Source organism: Electrophorus electricus, chromosome 17 (assembly GCF_041902795.1).
Source record: "Electrophorus electricus isolate QZ-2024a chromosome 17, ASM4190279v1, whole genome shotgun sequence".
NCBI lineage: Eukaryota > Metazoa > Chordata > Actinopteri > Gymnotiformes > Gymnotidae > Electrophorus > Electrophorus electricus.
In genome coordinates, this window is record NC_137513.1 from 1,330,001 (window position 1) to 1,349,926 (window position 19,926).

A 19,926-nucleotide genomic window follows, 5' to 3' on the forward strand; every position below is an offset into this window, starting at 1 on the left:
CCAAGTTGAAAACACCTGAAACTCATGACAGCTGATCTGTACCAAATTATCACAGTGTACACAGTGATGATAGAGAGCAGAACCTAATAGTGCTACAGTCAGCTACTGTGAGTAGTGACACACACCTACACCCACACACACACACACCCACAGCTACACACACACTGCTCTTACGCTCAATCTCAGTCAGGCTACGCTGCTCCTTCTCTGTGTCCTCCTTGACCCGCCGAAGGTCATCAAGTTCAGCCTTCAAGAACTCACTCTCACCCAGCGCTTGCTGCTTCAGGTGGCTCTGCTCGGCTAGCTCCGCCTCCAGCTCGCTGACACGCCCCCGCAGCGCCTGGCACAGACGACCACTCTGCAGTGGGCGGGGCAGAGTGAGGGTGTGACATGCCTGGATTAGCTGAGGGTTTTCTGTCCAGCCCAAACTTGAGAACACGAGATCTTCCTGACTTAGAACTGCCCGCAGACACACACACACACACACACCTCCAGTCTAAAGGCCTCCAGTTCTTCTTTCAGGGCCTGGAGCTCGGCGCTCAGATGCTCTATCTGCCGGTCTCTGAGGGGACAAGCCGGTGTGAGTGAGCATCGTCACCATCATCATCATCATCATGAGAGTGAGCAGCTGTGGGAGTGCAGCTACTACTCGTCTCATCACACTGTGCGTGTGTTCCGCTCAGAGTTTTAGCAGGAATGCCCAGTGCGGGAGGACGGCGCTACAACACCCCGACCCTTTAGACGGGAAAAGTCGACGGCGTTTCCCGTCTAAAGGGTCGACCACTCCTGTCTCCTGTCTTACTTGTCGTCCTTGCGCATGCCGTTCTGCCCGTTGAAGTTGAAGCGGTCCGTGGAGGCGGACGTGCCAAAGAGGTCGTCGAACCTGCTTTCCCCCGTGGCCTGCAGACACAGCACTCGGTAAGCACCAGCACGGTGTGTGTGTGTGTGTGTGTGTGTGTGTGCACGCGCGCGTGCGGCACCTGCAGCACGGGGACGTCCATGTCCACGAGGTCCTCTGTCTCCACCACATGCTCGGTCTCGGGGGAAGACGCCTCAGCTGGGATCACCACCACGGGGCTGATGTGCTCAGACAGGGCGGACGCACGCAGGAAGTTGGGCGGGTTCTGTCAGCACGGACAGGCGAGTTTGTCCCCACAGCCAAAAGCAGATCTGAGGATAACAACCCCCCACCCACTTCACCTGGCCCCACTGTCTGGCCAGTGGGCTTACCTCAGGAAGCTGAGGGATCTGAATCAGCCTTTTGAAATACTGCAGGTTACTGGAACGATAGAACAGGCTCTTCAGCCTATGAAGAGTTTAGAGAGAGAGGGATAGAGATGGAGAGAGAGAGAGAGGGGGATAGAGGTGGAGTGTAAACAGCACACAGTGACTTGTGTAAGAGTGTCAGCTGTAGAAAGGCTTGTGACCGCACTCCTCATGTATACGATAGGAGCTGTGGTTAATGCTGCTGGACTCTAGAAGGCAAGCACAGAGCCGAACCGGAGCACCGAACCGGAGCACCGAAGGCCTCTGCAGTTTTCAGAATGAGGGACACTCACTTTTTGAACTGCTCCTGGAAGCGATCCCTATGACCCTGAAGGGTGTCTGCTGGAAGACCTGAGAGCCAAAGCAAGACAGAGAGAGCGAGACACCAAGACTGCAGTAATGACCTCAGACACACTAGACTCAGCTGTGTGTGTGAGCGCACATGCACTTAACATTCCCACCAGAATATTTTCCTTATTACATAATGTTTTAACACAAAAAGTACAAAATAACTAAGATTGTTTAAAGGCAAATTTAAACAGTAAAAACAGTAATATTTAGAGCCTGTGTCTGTCCATGTGTGTGTGTGTGTGTGCATGCATGTTTATGTATGTGTGTGAATACGTGTGCGTGAGATCTTACAGGAGTGTAGTTTGAAGAGCAGCTTGACGGTGTAGTCATATAAATGACTGCAGTCCAGGATCACTTGTATCAGAGGAGCTAAACGACACTGACCAGCCGCTGTCACAGACACGGAGCGGGACATGTCCAGAGAGCTGAACACTGATCACGCGCGCGTGACACACACACAGACACACACACAGACACAGACAGACACACACACTCAATAAAACTGTCCACATACATATGCAAATGAGATCTGAAGACATCATCTCATCATTTCTCATTAGTTCTCCACACAGCCTGAGTGAATCTCAGCATCTTTTCTCTAATCGTCCCTAAGATTTAATGGAACCTCATTCATATTCATCACCATATATCATTTCCCGCCTGCCTGCAGGTCCTGTGAGACTGTTAATCTCTCATGCACGCACACACACACACACACACACACACACACACACACACACACACACACACACACACACACACACACACACACACACACACACACACACACACACACACACACACACACACACACACACACAAACTCCATCCACAGATGAGGGTTTGAAGCTTGATCCCTGGCTGAGCTGCAGGTCAGAGAGCGCAGAGCCGAGTTCTAACACTCACCACCGAGGAAGAGACTGAGCTCACACTCCAGGTAGTCGAACATCTCCACAGTCAGCTGGAAGCTGAAACACAGAGCAGAGTGTGAACGAGATGGAAACCAGACACACGGACACGACCCCACCACGGTGTTCCCAGAACGAGCATCTGCACACCACACTCGCATGCGAGACAAACCAAAACACTACTCACAAGTTATTGACATCGTTTTCTCCCGCCTCTTCCAGCTGTCGGTTTGACATCTGAAGGTTGCCAGGGAAACGAGGATTCTGCCGTGGGGGGGGGGGGGAAACGTGGCATTAACGTAACAGAGCGGTTTACGACCACCACAGGGGAGCTCGGTAACGGCTGGACAGGTGAAGAGCAGTTTGGTGAGCGGAGCAGAGGGACAGAAAGACAACTTCACTCACTTTAATGTGGAACTCCATTTTGGTGATGAGCAGTCTGAGGTAGATGCTACACAGTTTCCCATAACCCTCACTCAGATGACCCTGGGCCACACACAGCAGAGAGAGATGAAAGGATGACAACATCAAAGATGTGCTGTCACACCCTGCGCACATGCGTGTGTGTGCGCGCGCGCGCGAGAGAGAGAACACACGTTTTGATATTTGATTGGCACTCATATTTGCTAAGAGCCGAGTGACAGACTGCTCGTGCGCCTCCTCATAAAGGAAGTCTCAGCGTGTTCCTGACCTTCCTGTAGGAGCAGGAGTCACCACACACATTGTACCCCCAGCCTGAGGGGCAGGTCAAATCACACATCAGACCCCCAGCCTGAGGGGCAGGTCAAATCACACATCAGACCCCCAGCCTGAGGGGCAGGTCAAATCACACATCAGACCCCCAGCCTGAGGGGCAGGTCAAGTCTTACTGTGCTCAGTAACAGACCACTCGAATGTGTTATCAAAGTCAAAGAGCTGAATCTATTTCAGCATTTGCTAATTAAAACTTAGATGCTCTCAGCTGTGGCTCAGACGCTCTCTCTCTCTCTCACTCACACACAGACACACACACACAGACACACAGAGACACAGAGAGACACAGAGAGACACACAGACACAGACAATCAATCAAACATCCTCTGACATTTCTGAGCTGGGCAATCAGGACACACAATATGTAGCAGGACGCTGGGCGATCAGGACACACAATATGTAGCAGGACGCTGGGCGATCAGGACACCTGACACATAGCAGGACGCTGGGCGATCAGGGCACCTGACACATAGCAGGACGCTGGGCGATCAGGGCACCTGACACATAGCAGGACGCTGGGCGATCAGGGCACCTGACACATAGCAGGACGCTGGGCGATCAGGGCACCTGACACATAGCAGGACGCTGGGCGATCAGGGCACCTGACACATAGCAGGACGCTGGGCGATCAGGGCACCTGACACATAGCAGGACGCTGGGCGATCAGGGCACCTGACACATAGCAGGACGCTGGGCGATCAGGGCACCTGACACATAGCAGGACGCTGGGCGATCAGGGCACCTGACACATAGCAGGACGCTGGGCGATCAGGGCACCTGACACATAGCAGGACGCTGGGCGATCAGGGCACCTGACACATAGCAGGACGCTGGGCGATCAGGGCACCTGACACATAGCAGGACGCTGGGCGATCAGGGCACCTGACACATAGCAGGACGCTGGGCGATCAGGACACCTGACATAGCAGGACGCTGGGCGATCAGGGCACCTGACACATAGCAGGACGCTGGGCGATCAGGGCACCTGACACATAGCAGGACGCTGGGCGATCAGGGCACCTGACACATAGCAGGACGCTGGGCGATCAGGGCACCTGACACATAGCAGGACGCTGGGCGATCAGGGCACCTGACACATAGCAGGACGCTGGGCGATCAGGGCACCTGACACATAGCAGGACGCTGGGCGATCAGGGCACCTGACACATAGCAGGACGCTGGGCGATCAGGGCACCTGACACATAGCAGGACGCTGGGCGATCAGGACACCTGACACATAGCAGGACGCTGGGCGATCAGGGCACCTGACACATAGGAGGACGCTGGGCGATCAGGACACCTGACACATAGGAGGACGCTGGGCGATCAGGACACCTGACACATAGCAGGACGCTGGGCGATCAGGGCACCTGACACATAGCAGGACGCTGGGCGATCAGGACACCTGACACATAGCAGGACGCTGGGCGATCAGGACACCTGACACATAGCAGGACGCTGGGCGATCAGGACACCAGCACCTTTTCCAGTCCTTAGTGGTCATTTGATCATGTGGAGTGTATCCTGACATTTGAATTGCACTGTGTGTCACCAGCCACTTACCCACATCCTGCTCATATCATTCAGGTCAGCCTTGTTCCGCACAGAGTCTTTAATAACCTGAGAACACACACACACACACACACACACACACACACACACACACACACACACACACGGCGCTGAACAACACACAAGGAACTGTAACTCAACCGCACTACAGTACAGAGAGGAGTCTGAATGACAACCCGAGCATCACACTCCACTCTCTCCTGCAGGTGTGTGTATGTATCAGACCTTCAACATGCATATGACACCATTATCTTCAGTGATCACAGGCTGAGAGTTGAGTTGGACCGTGGAGTTGGACACACAGGCACAAGCACATACAAAACACCACCCACCCACACACAGACAAAAAACACCACCCACCCACAGAGACAAAAAACACCACAAACACCAGCCGCACAGATACACACCCACACAGACCAAAAACACCACCCACTCACACACACACAAAAAACACTACCCACCCACACAGACAAAAAACACCACCCACCCACACACAGACACACAAAAAACACCAGCCATACAGACACACACCCACACAGACAAAAAAACACTACACACACACACACACACAGACAAAAAACACCATCCACCCACACAAACACACACACACACAGGCAGGTACTCACATTGGGGTGTCCGTCTCTCAGCAGCTTATGGAAGACGTGGCAGAATTTCCAGCAGATGACGGCGTTGCTGGACAGGGGCAGACGGCTGACCGCCGCCCAGAACGTGTGGGCCCCCTTCTCATGGTGCGTGCCCAGAATGCATGGTGGGAGGGCAGTCAAGGACACATGCTCACACACACCAAAGCAGCAGTGTGCGGCCACTGTGCCTTGCAAGGGGCACCAGCAAACGCACCTAGAATGACTAATGAATGAGTCGATTGAGGGTTAAATGGACCTCTGGGGAAAACGTGCTCTGAATCACAGGCACCAGCTCACTAGGACACAAACTCACACTTAACACACTCACACATTTACTTTAAGACTCAAAAATCCACAGAAAAGGGTCGACACTCCTCGGCTGATCTGAAGTCAGCGTATACCTGCACCGAGGTGTTCTGCAACACCTTCTCGCAGATAATCATTAAAGGTGTCTTTTATACGGCACCCGTCCCAGCCCTTTAAATGTAGGTCAAAGTGTAATGTGAAAACAAAGAGCAAACTACAGTGGGGCAACAGCAGCTCCTCTTCCTCAGCTACGAGCCAAAGGATATTCCTGGCGTGCTTCTCTTTGACGGCGACTTCCTGCGTGTTGATCGCCTTGTTGATGCTCACAGCCTGCAGACGAGGGGGAGGAAGGGAGGGTTCAGCGCAGGCTGCTAGCGTGCTAACCAGGCCTCACTGGGGGCTCACGGGGTCGTCGCCAAGGAGATCCCAGGAGACAATGACACACAAGGGCATGGCACGCCCGACACACCCCGAGCTAGGAATACGATACGCTTCATCTGAGCCCGAGCACGCGTGCGCACACACAAACACACGCACACACACACACACCCCCCCCGTGTGCCTATGCTGGCCATTGTGGAACTATGGAGGTCAGACAAACTGTTCCATCAGCCATCTGTTGCTTATACAACACACGACACGTGTGCGGCCATAGTGGCTGGGCACTCGCTCTGCTGCACACGTCAGACAAGGAGACCCCCCTGGGCCCTCCGCTCCCACCAGAGAGAAGAACCCCACCAGCCATTTAAAGAGCTTTAAAGAGGTGACATGCTGACTTCCTCTTTTCAGTGTGGCTGGAAGTGAAACCCCACACACAAACAAACAGGGAGTCGTTTCTCCAGATGTTTTTAAACTGTCAGACAGGGCAAAAGAACCGAATAGGAGAAAATGACGAAGCTCTTAATGCAAGAAGTGATATCACTGCATTATTGATGGTGGCAACAGTCTGCCTTGCAGGCACATCCCAGTGGAGCTGCTGGAGGAGCTCAGATCCCACCTCTCTGGCCAGCAGTGCCTGTACGCTTGCTCCCGCCCTACTGCATCCGTGACACCCAGAGGGTGGAGGCTCTGGGTGGGTGTCCACTCTGTGCTCCAACCCCCTGACTTCAGATGCCATTGCCAGACCCCCCCCTTTAAAGGTGACAAGGGGGCTTTGTCCAGGCAAGGAGGAGTCCAGGGCCAACCGTCTCATTAAGTCTGCAGCTGGGCACTTGGACACAGGAGAGGAAGAGGACGAAGAGGAAGAGCGCTGGCCTGGACTGTGCGTTCTCTGAGCGGCTGAGCCACCGGGCCTCCGTCATTAAGTGACCTCAACTACTGTTTTGACTCACACAAGTGTACAAACAGACTGTGAGAACGCAGCAGGCAGCGTGTGTGCCCAGGCAGCCCTGAGTGTTCACGTCACTCGTCCATGAAGGGTAGACTGGCTTGAGAAAAAAACCAAAAAAAACCCAAAACAAAACAAACGCCAACAAAAAGACGGGCGAGTCTGTAGAGCGTGTTAACCAAAACATACGTCTTCTCAGTGAGGACAAGAACTGCCAGGCTTCTGATTCCCACACAAGCATGGCACGACGTGCCCACAGTGAGGCTGTGTGGCGGGTGTGAATAGGGGCAGCGGCTGCCAAAGCTTTCTGGCGTCCACACAGTACCCCTCAGGCTCCGGCTATCTGCCCCAGAGGTATAAGCAGCCGAGGAGCCGATCGCTGGCTGATCACTTCTGACAGAGTGAGAGTGAGGTTCAGTCCCACCTAACGCAGGAGACAGTGGCCTTGGAGTGGTCTCACAGTGTCCTCTGGAAGGTCTCTGACAGCGCACGACTGCGATTTTATTGGTACACATTGTGTGTGTTGAACTGGCCTGCATTATTTCTCACGAGAAGGATTTACATTCACTGACTAATGCTTCCTTCATCAGAACGTTTAAATAACTGCTACTGTGTTCATATGCTCACCGTAGCAATCGGCCTGTACCGCACTGGGCCAGTACTATCAGAACAGTTAACAAACACGAAGTCGAGTCGCGGTAATCTCCCACAATGATTCCCGTCTGAAGCCTCAGCTAATTATCTCCTTGTTGATCTTTCCACCATTTTGCGCCCTGACGGTACAGTAATATCAGGCCAGTCTGTAAACGACTCCAAGAGCTCGTGATGAGAAGAGCAGGTCGAGTGCGGGGTCGTTACAAAAGCACTTCCTCTCCACTGCCATTAGACAGTCAGATCCTTAATGGCTCTGACGCCGGAGCTTTTTAAGTGACGCTGAAAGAACCTTGTTAAGGAAAAGTATGCGAGAGTGACGAGGCCCAAACATCTGCACTGGGGCACAGCCAAGCGCACACTGTAGCTCAAACCTACGCCATCACGGGTATGAAGCAGTGCTGTCCTGAGATGACCCAGTAATAAAACAGTGAGCTTCAGTCCAGGATCCACTGACCCACACATCACGACAGCCCTAAAATAAAGTGTGGAATCTACAACTATTCCTGAGTCCACCAGCAGAGTAGCACACACGTGGTTTTTTGTTTTGATTGTTATGCATGCTAATAACATGCAACACCTGCACTGGGTAATAATATGTTGCATTATAACCCTCGTTTGGGTAAAAATTCTGAATGAAATTAAAGAAACAACAAATTTGGGGAGAACAAACCACAGACAGACGGTTTGAATAAATACAGCAGTCACTGGTGTGACCGATCCACCCAGATGATGCATGAACACAGAGTGCAGCCTGGCACATGCTTGTGTCTGCTTTTGATGTTTAACGGTAAAATCTGATATTTTTACACATACTCCCCGTTTCCCATTTCATGGTGCCATAATTAACAACAAAGTAACATATTCAAATCAAATGATCACGTTTAGTACTGGATTGTGAGATTCAGGGGTTGTGAGATTTCCTCAGTAGATGAACTGTGTGTTCAGTGGGCACCAAGACACGTGACTGACTTGTCCAGTCAAGAACAGAGCTCCCCAATTACTTCTGGGGAAATAGGTGGGCGTGTTGAGGACAACTGACTGGATCAGAGCAGGCTTCACACCGGCGTGTCTGAGGCATCGGATTGGATCAGAGCAGCTATCATGCTTAAAGATCCCCTGTTGTCCTGCCATTTCCAGTCACATCGTGAGTATCCACAGGCGACACCTGCCGCACGTACCACCTCTCACGGTGAAGGTGCTACGAGAAGTTGTGTTCTTTCTCCACATCTTTGTTTCTTGCGTCACACCATCCATCACATCACTGTCGCAGGAGAATAGCACAGCTGTGGCTTGGCCATATCAGTGGTTTGAATCTTGCGGTGAACACACTTGGGTCGTACTGTGAATCATGCTCTTTCTGGTCATTTCCAACATATCTATGCCTACATCTGAGGCTAAAAATATTCAGGCACAGTCTACTGTTGTTTTACATGTTGAGTTAGTTTGCTTGCAGTAAGATTTCCGGGGGTTGGGGGGGTGGGCGTTGGCTGTCAGATGTGTTCTAATTTAGTCGAGTCTGCAACTCGCTGCTTGCTGGTCTTCCTCTAAGAGCCATCAAACCTCTACAACTTGTCCAGAACGCAGCAGCATGACTGGTCTTCAATCTTCTGAAGTTCACATGTTACTCCACTGCTGTGTTCCCTTCACTGGCTCCCAGTACCTGAATGCATCAGATTTAAAACCTTGATGCTTGCCTCCAAAGCCAAAAATAGACCAGCCCTTCCATGTATGATGACAATGGTCAAAGCCCAATCCGTACCTCGGGTGGTCACCATGCTTCAAGTCTCATGGAAGACAAGTATGGAGACTATTCTCTGTCCTGGCTCCCAGATAGTGGAATGAACTTCAGTGGCTGTCCGGACAGCAGAGTCCCTTGCAATCTTCAAACACAGTGTGTGTACTTGTGGAATATTTAAATGACAACTGACCCTGCACCTGCTGGGTAACAAACTGCACGTATAGTTTGATATCACACTTATCGTTGTCTGAGCTTATACATGTTTCACACTTCTACATTTACGGCATTTAGCTGATGCTTTTATCAGAAGCGAAATACAATTATGACTGAGTACAACTTGAGCAGCTGAGGGTTAAGGGTCTTGCTCAGGAGCCCAACAGTGGCAACTTGGCAGTGGTGGGACTTGAATTACAAGATAAGTACTTTAACCACTGAGCTCCCCCTGTAGCAGTGATCCCTGTATTTCTACAGTATTCTAGTTCATTGGACTCTAACCTGCTGTACTGTACTAGGATGTTTTCTATGAAGAAATGACAAAGCACTTTTTTAAGTCGCTCTGTATAAGATCATCTGCTAAATTCTGTAAATGTAAAATGTGTGTGCATATGTGTGTGTATCTATCTGTGTATGTGTGTGTGTGTGTGTGTGTGCACATGTGTGCGTGTGTATTGAAATATCTCAAATCTGCTTCACCAACACAGTGAAACAAGTGGTGAAATTAGGAAGTGGTCACTATGTCTCAAAACTATGACCTCGTCACTGGGAGTGGTTGATCTTGTGTACAGTTATCACACACATTGCCAAGCCAACATTTCTGAAACTATGAGGTAAAATTCAAGTTTTAAACATGACACAGGCAGACTTCCTGGGCCTAGGCGTAATCGTCCTGCCTCAGACAGCACTTTAAACGGGTCTGCTTAGACTTCTGAAACGATCAACGGCAGGAAGTGGAACAGCGGAGGGCCACTCTCGGTTTCCTGTGCTGGCACACCCAACCCTGGCCATTTCCTGTTGGCCGAATAGTGCTCGTCTTCCCCACTTTGCTGAGCGCTGTGGCCAAAACCTGAACCATCCGCTCAGAACAGACTCCTTCATCCCAGTCCCGAACCCAGACAGGCCGTGAACAAGAGAGACGGTCGTCTGAGACCTCGCGCGCCAAGGCTCCAGTGAATGTGCACCATCCAAAGGACTAAAAATAACCGCACGCCTCTGGAAACGTCTGCCCAGTTCACACTGTGCCTGGGAGTCTGTGTCCTGTAGGAACACAACCCCCTACCATTAAATAGCACTACTCTCACACTCCAACACACACACACACACACACACACACACACACACACACTTCTGCTTTGTCAAACACAACTGTTGGTTAGTCCTACACACCATTAGCCTTTTTTCCTGTCGTTAAAAGTTTATTTTATCCAGGACTCAATCTGGCTGCAGCTCCACCCTCTCAGGTCTCTTTAGTGAAGGGTGGGCACTGTATGGCTTGCTTTGACTCCACTCTTTAAATGGCTCTTTTACAGCTCACTGGCATCTGACTCAGACATCTGCTTGCACAACCCACTCCAGCAGCACCTTGGTGGTGCACAAGGCACAAAACAGAGAATGCCAAGTTGGACCCTTCTTCTGATATTACAAAGATAAATGTGTGTGAATGTTGTGTGGTTAGACGAGTCCTCCAACACAAATCTGTAGGCCAGCAGGCAGCAAGGCTGTACGTCAAATGTTTTAACACATCATCACTTCAGTGGGAACCATCAACTATCAGCCTGTGCGCATCTGCAAACACTGGACACGGAGGCAGCATGGGCCAGGGTCTTTGTTCTTTCTGGCAAGGTTTAGCAGGCATCCAAAGAGTCTGCCTGCTTAGGTTATATGGCCAGAGGGAGAGACACCAGAACAGGATAATGGAACCATAAAGGACTAATAAACCTTGTGGGTCTGTTTTCTGAGCTGGCAAAGCAAGAGGCTCTCGGACACACAGGGATGAGGAGCTATTCTATACACTTGATCCTCAGAGGACCCACCAACCCCCCACACCACCAGCGCAAAAAAGTCATCTGAAAATGCATCAGAACCAACAGGATGCTGCAACGTACAGAAAATACACCGGCGCTTTGTTCCTAAGGGTCGGACAGTCCCGGACACAACAGGCGGTCCAGCTCCAGCACCGCACGTCAAGCCAAGGAGTCTGCAATGGGGCAGAGGGGCAGGACTAACTGTGCCTGAAGGTTCAGGATTTGGCAAAGTCTAAACCCACCAGAATTTGACCCAGTCTGCCAGCAGTCTGTTTCACAGCACTGTCGAGCACGGCTCGGCAGAAAGAACTGCAGGAGTGTCAGAGAGGAGAGGCGTAACGGGCGCCGGACCGTCCCCAGAGCAAAGGCACACCTCATCCAACCGCCCCATCAGACACGTACACTCAGGGCGCCCCGTGAGATCAGCGATCAGCTCAACTAGGGCGCGTTCCATGTCCTCCCTGTGGACAACGCTAAAGCTCCTGCTGTTAGGCTCCAGGGTGGATGAGCTCAACAAAGGAGAAGTCAGATTGCTCTTAACGCACCTGCTCTGAAAGTTCACATAATACAAATGCACCACAGAGGAAACACATGACAACACTTACAATTCCTGTGCTCTTAAATGCAAGAGTCCCAAGTATTTGTGTGTACAAGAAATGTCCCAAACAATATGGTAGGAGACAGTGACTCTGCAGATTCTGACCATTCTGTGCCATTGGACACTTAAAAGAATTACCTTTAATACATTTTTTAAAGTGCCGACATTAAACATGCAAAAACAAAAACAAACAAAAATCAAAAGATCTCTAATACGCATGCAACCTGAGCGCAAGATGTGTTGCTCATCATTCCTAAGCAGACCATAAACAGATGACCAAAAACGAGATCATCAAAACAAACAAACAAACAAAAAAAAAAAACAAGCGACAACATTCGAAAATAAAGAGTCAGTTTGTAAGTTTCACTAGTAGGCTACCCGGCCATATGCTGGAGGTTCTCTGTACAAAGGAACGGCTCATCTGTAGGGTTGCATTCAAATCCCAGCTGCATGTACACATATGCCAGAAACACCTCCATGTCGCATTACCACGCTGGCTGGACTGTGGAAAAGGGCCATTAAACGCGGGGAACGGGAGGACTACGGACTCGGAGTGTTGAGCACAGCTAGCAGGACCAGGGGACGCGCGGACACGCATGCAGCTGCTGTCATGATCGCCAGCGGAACACAGCGGAGAGCAACAATGTTAACACGCGAGCGCAGGAAACAGCTTTCCCCCGGCCAACACAGGACATTAGCCCCCAGCCCCCACACCTCTGCCCTGAAGCTTTGAACTAACCGCGGATAGCGAGCAAAATTCGTCGACAACCTACCATTTTACTCAAGTCCATAGTCGGATGTTACTGAAGGCAAGGCACGTCGAGCACCAAGCACAGGGAACTAGGCGGCGATCCGCTCCGGGAGGGAGAGGAGGTGGAGTGCTCCGTTAACTCCACATGTGCCCCGCTCCGGTTCCCTCCGTGCCGCGCTCTCATTTCTCTCGTCCCCGGTTAGTGGGCTGGACGAGCCCCCAGTGAGCAGCGTTATATCTCTCACCAAACATAACCTGTGTTTAGCTTGTATACATACAGTAGCATATTCTTTAAAACAACTCAAAATTCAAACACGGTCCTAGTCAGAAGCCCTAAACCATATACCGTCATATAGGGTATGATTTGTATTGCGAGTCTGCAAACTATCGATTCTCTCCTTAAACGGTCCTTTCTCAAATCATCTGACAATTGTGAGTCTACACTAAAGCTGAGGATTCTCGTTCATCACCCTTGTTTTACACTTTTAATGCCACTTCTAAATTCTGATTAATCTGCAGACCGATGAAAACTATTTGTAAGTTTAAGGCGTCCACAGAACGCCACTAGCGTCTCAGTCTTACACTTTTATAATCAGCAATGACGGCGTGTGCTGCGGATAGGTGAACAGCGCCCCCCCGTGGCTGCACGTATGTTCGCTGTTCCTGCTTTTCTTTCCCTTTTTTTCCCGTTTCAGTCTCCCGTGAAACATACGCGCGTGCTTCGGGGGCTCGAGGAGGACACGTGACGTGCCAGCACCGTGGCAGGCGCCTCCAGGTAACGCGCTCGAGCCCAAAGCGCTACAGATGCAGTAACGCAGTGATGTCATCACCTCCACAATTACGTAGAACTGCGCGAGTTTAGCCTGCTATTGTTCACGCCAGAGCAGCGTGGCAAAGAGCAGTTGACTTACTTCTCTGTGCAAAACCGATATAACAAGTGATCGAATGGACACCACAGTACTTCAACTGCAGTTGAACTATATTTTACTAGGATATCAAACACCGAGAGTAAAAACAGCCGCAACAACGGGCTGGAGCGGGAACAAAGCGCTGCTCTACACTCGCTGGTACGGCGAGGAGGGTGTTCACGCACTCAGTGCATCTGTCTCACACAGCCCACCACTGCAGCCGCGACAGTGTCTGGCGCAGTGACTCACAGTGCTGCTCTCTGAGACACACGCGCGCACGCGCGCGACTACGATTGCTGGGGCATATAGCACAAAAAGAGCCACAAGAGCACATGCTTGTGAGGTCACAACGGAAATGTTTGTGCGCCCCCCCACATAGTAGCTTTTGTACAGTAACCTCTGAAAGTGTTCATCGGTCTCTGCTTCAAGCAATCCTGAACATTTAAAGCGTTAAAGAGTTGCCTAGTCCATCTTCACACCAGCATAAACTCACAGGTGATGATTTCAGGTGGAGAACATCAACACAGCCCAGCAGGAATCACGTGTAACTGAAGCTGCTCCACTGCGTTAGCGGCATGGCATCAGACACGTTTGCACGCGTGGGTGTGCAGTGGCATCCAAACTCGCCTGGCACCCCCATGCAGGGCTGGTTTAATCCACCACTGGGGCAGCACACCAAGACCTGCACTTTCTGCAGCCTCAGGACTTTGTATGAATTCTCTCTCTGCCTCTCAGTTCAATTAAATAGTGTTTATTGGTGTGACAAATACACTTGTATTGCCGAAGCTTTGCGGAACAAAGTAAGGACACAAAATGGCAAACTAACATCGGAGGTTAGGCAGGACACAGGAACGAGCCGAGTATTTACACAAAACAACAGAGAACGTAAACACAGACAAACACTTACGATTAGATGAGACCTTAAATACACGCACGGTAACGACGGAAAAGGAGAAACAAGTGTGAGACACGGGGAAGGCATGGACATACAAACGCACGCGTCTGGGAGAAGGGGCCGCACCGTGACACAAACGAAAGGTAATATTTAATTCATGTCTCAGCAAATAGCAAGTAGGGACTGTTATATTACATAACTATAACTACAACTACAACTGTCTCCTTCTCTCTCTCAGTTGGTCACTTCAGTTCAGGGTAGCTTTGTTGGCATGACTGTATCAGAGACAATTTTGCCAAAGCAAACAGTGTGAAGCGGAACATGACATCAATGATTCTAATAGTCATAAGTAACAACATTATTATAAAAGTAAACGCATTGTGACAATAAATGACAAACTAGATTTTAAAAAATCAGTAATGACTACAATAACTATATACCCCGGATAAAGATGAGCACTGCGTCCAGTGAAAGGTGTGGTGGAGTACTAGTGTAGTGTCTCAGGTGGTGATAGGTTTCCTTCTCCGTGCACCGTTTGTCTTTTTTTTTAAGATTGGAGGAGAATTTCAAAATTTGGGAGTATTAGTCTTAAATTTTGACAAATGGGTGAATTTTTCCCAGTGGAGGAGAAAGTGCTGCTCTCTCTCTCTCTCTGCACAGCCTGGATTGTGTGTATCTGTCCATTTCTGGGGTCAGATTGTGTTCACTGAACCTGTACTCAGGGATCTGTCTCTGCTGTGAGTCTCTGACGATGTAGAGGTTTCCGCTAAGGCATATTCTCTGATTGGGGCTCGATAGGTCTGTACGTTTTCGTGTCCAGCAGTGCTGGACTGAGGCTGCTGTGTTAGAGGTCAGTTAGCTCAGTAAGTCTCAGTACCTGCTTTTAGGTCTCTCTCTCTCTCCCTCCCAGCAGTACTGGATGAGAAGTATATGTCACTGAGGTATATAAAGGTAAATAGTCATTATTACAATATTGGCTTTTACAGTAGTAACACCACAGAATAATGTAATATGCAATATTACAAATCATAGAACGTATACCTATAACAAATCATAAAATATAGTTTGTTTTTTGTCTGTCATCCACCTTTACTGAGGGGCCATGAACAGATTACTGTCTCAGCCTGTGAGAGAGGCGTGGGCATTGGCACAAACCCAGAGCCTGAAAAGACAGAGACGTGTCCTCTGAAGATGACCTAAGTGGCGGTACAACAGGACATGGTTGTCCCCTGAGCGCACCAGCTGAATAGCCTGAATTAGCCCGGAGGTGTTACATGATGTATTGCGGCTCAATAATAGCGGAAATGGTGAGTGGTGAACACAATGCAATTCACTCGCCAGCTGCTTCTATTCTAAACATGCAAAGCCGCTTCCGTCGGCAAGGAGGAGACAGGCAGGGACATGCCGCCACTCGAAGTCACAACAAACATCTTGTGCCTTGAGCTCCTCCCTACCAACTCCAGCTTAAATATATATGACTGTTTTACAGCCAGGCCGCAAGGCCAACCGCAGTCATGTCATTATAGAGCACTTAGCCGACACCCTCTAATTTGAGTACAATAACACAGCCGACGGAACAGTTCTGCACACACACCAGGATGGGAAGCAGCAGGAACACCTGCAGGATGCAGGATGGGAAGCAGGCAGATATGTCCTCAAGCTAGCTGACAACGTTCACAATAATGGTGCCACTGAAACAAGGTGCGTCACTGCAGTCCAGAGTGTTAGCACTGGATGCTCGCTACAAACTACTAGTGTAAAAATAATGCAAAGTATAGCTGCGTTGTCACGGGCCTTGGCAGGGGGCACGGAGCGGCACGCTGGGTGGGATGACGGGTCCTCTTTTACCACCAGAGCCTGCAGCCCTACACAGCAGCACAGCGCACGCCCTGCAGAAGGCCGAGCTGGTAATCCATGCCGCTGCCCCATTTGTACCGGTTCTGTGCAGGCGTGCGTGCACATGTGTGTGCATGCATGTCGAGGACATTGTTGGAACAGCAAACAAAACAAGCACAATTGTTGCCATTGTCATATAGGTTACGGGCTAAGGAATGTGCCGGAAAAAAAATAAAGCAATAAGACGCTGCTAGGAGCCTGTCAGTGGAGCAGGGAAGCACAGCTCATGCCGTGTGACCTACTTTTCAGATGGCTGTCTCTGGAGGAGGAGGAGGAGGAGGAGGAGGAGGAGAACCCCCAGAGCCATGTGAGGCTGGCATGCACAATCAACATTCCTCCCTTTTCTCTGGAACGCACTATGAGGACTCTGACTTTCCGGATATGAAATCCGTCACTCTCATTGCGCCAAATACTCCTGCTATGTTATGGGAGATATAAACTCTGCTTGCTGCCAATTTTTATTGCCCTAAAAAGAAAAGTTCTTAGTGCTTTTCACCATGCACTCCTACTCCTTCCTCACTACTTTCTTCAGCCGTAGACCCATGGCAGTGTGACAGAAACCACATAGGTATGCGACCACTAAGATCTCTTAATGCGTTTTATGGATACATGAGGAAATCCAGGAAATGCGATACGATAATCTACACCTTGTGCGATTAATGTTATTCATAATTTAAAAAAAAAACATTGTTTATTTAGAAGCCATGTAATTTGTTTGTGACAGCTTTAACCATCACCAGACGCCAGATTGCAGATGACATGGAATTTACATATACAACCAGTCTCTTATACGACCTTTGTTCATTTTTCTAAAGCAGTCATTGACTGCCACTGACAAAATCAGGGTGTGGGCGCACGTTTGGCCTCATGCAAGTCACTTACCAAAGGTTCAGCAATAAGTAGTGAGTAAGCGTACCGTAAGCCTCTTTGCATAAATATTTCCTCCTCGATAATAAAAATGATACAATACTGAAAGATACAACAGCTATAATCTGGTCCCTAATCCAAACAGACCTGAACACGTTAGCTGCATTACACACATATAGCCTACATACACAGGCAGGCCTATTTACTTTAAAAATCTACATTATGTTTTAGGGACTTTTAAATACTGCTTTGAGTACCGTTATTAAAGCATCATCGTGTGCAGGGTGTTAGACAATGCCTGGAAACTGCGCGCGCATATAATGCAGTCCCAGCGGCAGCGACTTATGAATCCGCGCATGCAAAACCACATTTCTCAGCTTTGCTGTTGAACAATCTTCCATTTCCCTGTGGGCAAATCAGCTTGCTATATCCTGTAACGGTATGGGACAAGGAAGCATTCCTTCCACAGCTTTGTCCCGTATTCGTCCATGACAATGATCATTTCAGCACAATTCTTTGTTAAAACTGTGATGGTTTTTTTTATTGAAAGTTGGTTCATACGTCACTAAAATAACACCATTTTCTCAGTAGTTTGTTCTCTATGTAAAAGTTATGCATAATCCTTTGCCCAGTTCAACCCCAGGCAAGGTAACGTTACCCGGTCACGTTCAACCCCACGCTGGGTAACGTTACCCGGTCACGTATAGCCCCAGGCGGCCCGACGTTACCCGGTCACGTATAACCCCAGGCGGCCCGACGTTACCCGGTCACGTATAACCCCAGGCGGCCCGACGTTACCCGGTCACGTTCAACCCCAGGCTGGGTAACGTTACCCCGTCACGTTCAACCCCAGGCTGGGTAACGTTACCCGGTCACGTTCAACCCCAGGCTGGGTAACGTTACCCGGTCACGTTCAAACCCAGGCGGCCCGACGTTACCCGGTCACGTTCAAACCCAGGCGGCCCGACGTTACCCGGTCACGTTCAACCCCAGGCGGCCAGACGTTACCTGGTCACGTTCAACCCCAGGCGGCCCGACGTTACCCGGTCACGTTCAACCTCAGGCTGGGTAACGTTACCCGGTCACGTTCAACCCCAGGCGGCCCGACGTTACCCGGTCACGTTCAACCCCAGCCTGGGTAACGTTACCCGGTCACGTTCAACCCCAGGCTGGGTAACGTTACCCGGTCACGTTCAACCTCAGGCTGGGTAACGTTACCCGGTCACGTTCAACCTCAGGCTGGGTAACGTTACCCGGTCACGTTCAACCCCAGGCGGCCCGACGTTATCCGGTCACGCAAAACCCCAGGCTGGGTAACGTTACCCGGTCACATTCAACCCCAGGCGGGGTAACGTTACCCGGTCACATTCAATCCCAGGCTGGGTAACGTTACCCGGTCACATTCAACCCCAGGCTGAGTAACGTTACCTGGTTACGCTCGAAGTTTTCCTTCTCAACTTCCAAACTGTTGGCACCACCAGCGCGGCGACTCAGAACTTTTGGAATTGGGTTTGGGACTTGCTGAATAGAACTCTTCATTCGATCCATTTAGAAACAAATTTGTCCGACCAGTGGGAAGTCTCGATACTTTGTACAAATTAATGAATCACACAAACAAGCAGAAAAAGTGTTGGCACGAAATTTCCCAAACTCTCGACGTTATCACTGGAGGTCATTTTCTGTGTCCACCGCCCAGCATTCCGCAGCAATCCGTCGCGTGGTCTTGCGCGTGCAAAGTATGAACTCGGTAATATTCTGAAACACCTACAACCAACAAAACTAAACCACCGCAGAAGAACGAGAGAATGCCCAACGCTCTTGCAAGCAAAAACTCCAGAGGCAGCAACATTCTCAGAAACCTCCAGCCTCGTCAGCGATTGGATCAAAGCTATTTGCTCCCGCCCACGAGGATCATATTCGCTCCGTGTGTCGTCACGCGTGTTTACGCCTGTCCTTCACGTCACGCGCAGCTCCACTCTCGTACTTTATTTATAAGAATATTCACTTTGTTTAGATCCAGTATAAACTCCAGCTAATCTTTTTTTTTTGCTTTTTTTTTGCTTTATACGCCAAAATAAAAAGTAGAACTCTACAACGTTGATTAATTTGACTTTATTCTTTTGATAAACAGCCACATGCATATAGATTTAAAAGCATTTTAACTTTGTATCTAAGACAAAAGTATGCACACTTGATATTGTTCTTGCTGCGACGACGAGGAATGAATCATTGTCCCGCCCCCTATGAGGGAATAAGCTATTGTGCCTGGCTAAACATAGAGGGTACTAAAATTCAAACTCTCTCTCCCTCTCTGTTATGTGTTAACTTAATATCAGTGGGAAACGTTGAAGGAAAGCAAAAGTGAACTGGAAAAGAAGCTCAAACGCTCTGTGTTCCACAGGCTGGGCTGGGCTGAATTATTTTACTTGCAATACAAGATGATACAGTTGGGGTCAGGTTAAAGGTTTGGT

General features: G+C 49.8%; 1 protein-coding gene and 1 long non-coding RNA gene across 6 annotated transcripts in view; one reads left to right on the forward strand and one right to left on the reverse strand.

Annotated features, from left to right (window-relative positions):
* Positions 1 to 19,537, reverse strand: part of hip1 (huntingtin interacting protein 1) — a 32,515-nt gene extending 12,978 nt beyond the window's left edge. For 2 of the 4 annotated variants that reach the window (XM_081700487.1, XM_035534060.2), the window contains exons 1-14: positions 18,884 to 19,537; positions 6,067 to 6,130; positions 5,477 to 5,619; positions 4,842 to 4,898; positions 2,931 to 3,011; positions 2,713 to 2,789; positions 2,524 to 2,585; positions 1,909 to 2,049; positions 1,560 to 1,617; positions 1,231 to 1,306; positions 981 to 1,124; positions 803 to 900; positions 490 to 562; positions 175 to 358 (exon numbers count right to left, since the gene is read on the reverse strand). In XM_081700487.1, coding sequence (XP_081556613.1) covers positions 175 to 358; positions 490 to 562; positions 803 to 900; positions 981 to 1,124; positions 1,231 to 1,306; positions 1,560 to 1,617; positions 1,909 to 2,049; positions 2,524 to 2,585; positions 2,713 to 2,789; positions 2,931 to 3,011; positions 4,842 to 4,898; positions 5,477 to 5,619; positions 6,067 to 6,130; positions 18,884 to 19,003 — 1,378 coding nt within the window. In that variant the 5' untranslated portion in view covers positions 19,004 to 19,537. Of the gene's footprint in view, positions 1 to 174; positions 359 to 489; positions 563 to 802; positions 901 to 980; positions 1,125 to 1,230; positions 1,307 to 1,559; positions 1,618 to 1,908; positions 2,050 to 2,523; positions 2,586 to 2,712; positions 2,790 to 2,930; positions 3,012 to 4,841; positions 4,899 to 5,476; positions 5,620 to 6,066; positions 6,131 to 12,911; positions 13,869 to 18,883 lie in introns of those variants that run through there. The other 2 variants (XM_035534062.2, XM_035534063.2) reach the window with 2 other exon arrangements.
* On the forward strand, positions 14,078 to 17,306 carry LOC113591757 (uncharacterized). 2 transcript variants are annotated; one of them, XR_014117954.1, is made up of 3 exons: positions 14,078 to 14,835; positions 15,603 to 15,999; positions 16,838 to 17,306. It is a non-coding gene; the product is annotated as an uncharacterized LOC113591757 (long non-coding RNA). The 2 variants fall into 2 exon arrangements; XR_014117953.1 differs by having other exon boundaries at positions 15,606 to 15,999.
* Positions 19,538 to 19,926: the final 389 nt, after the last annotated feature.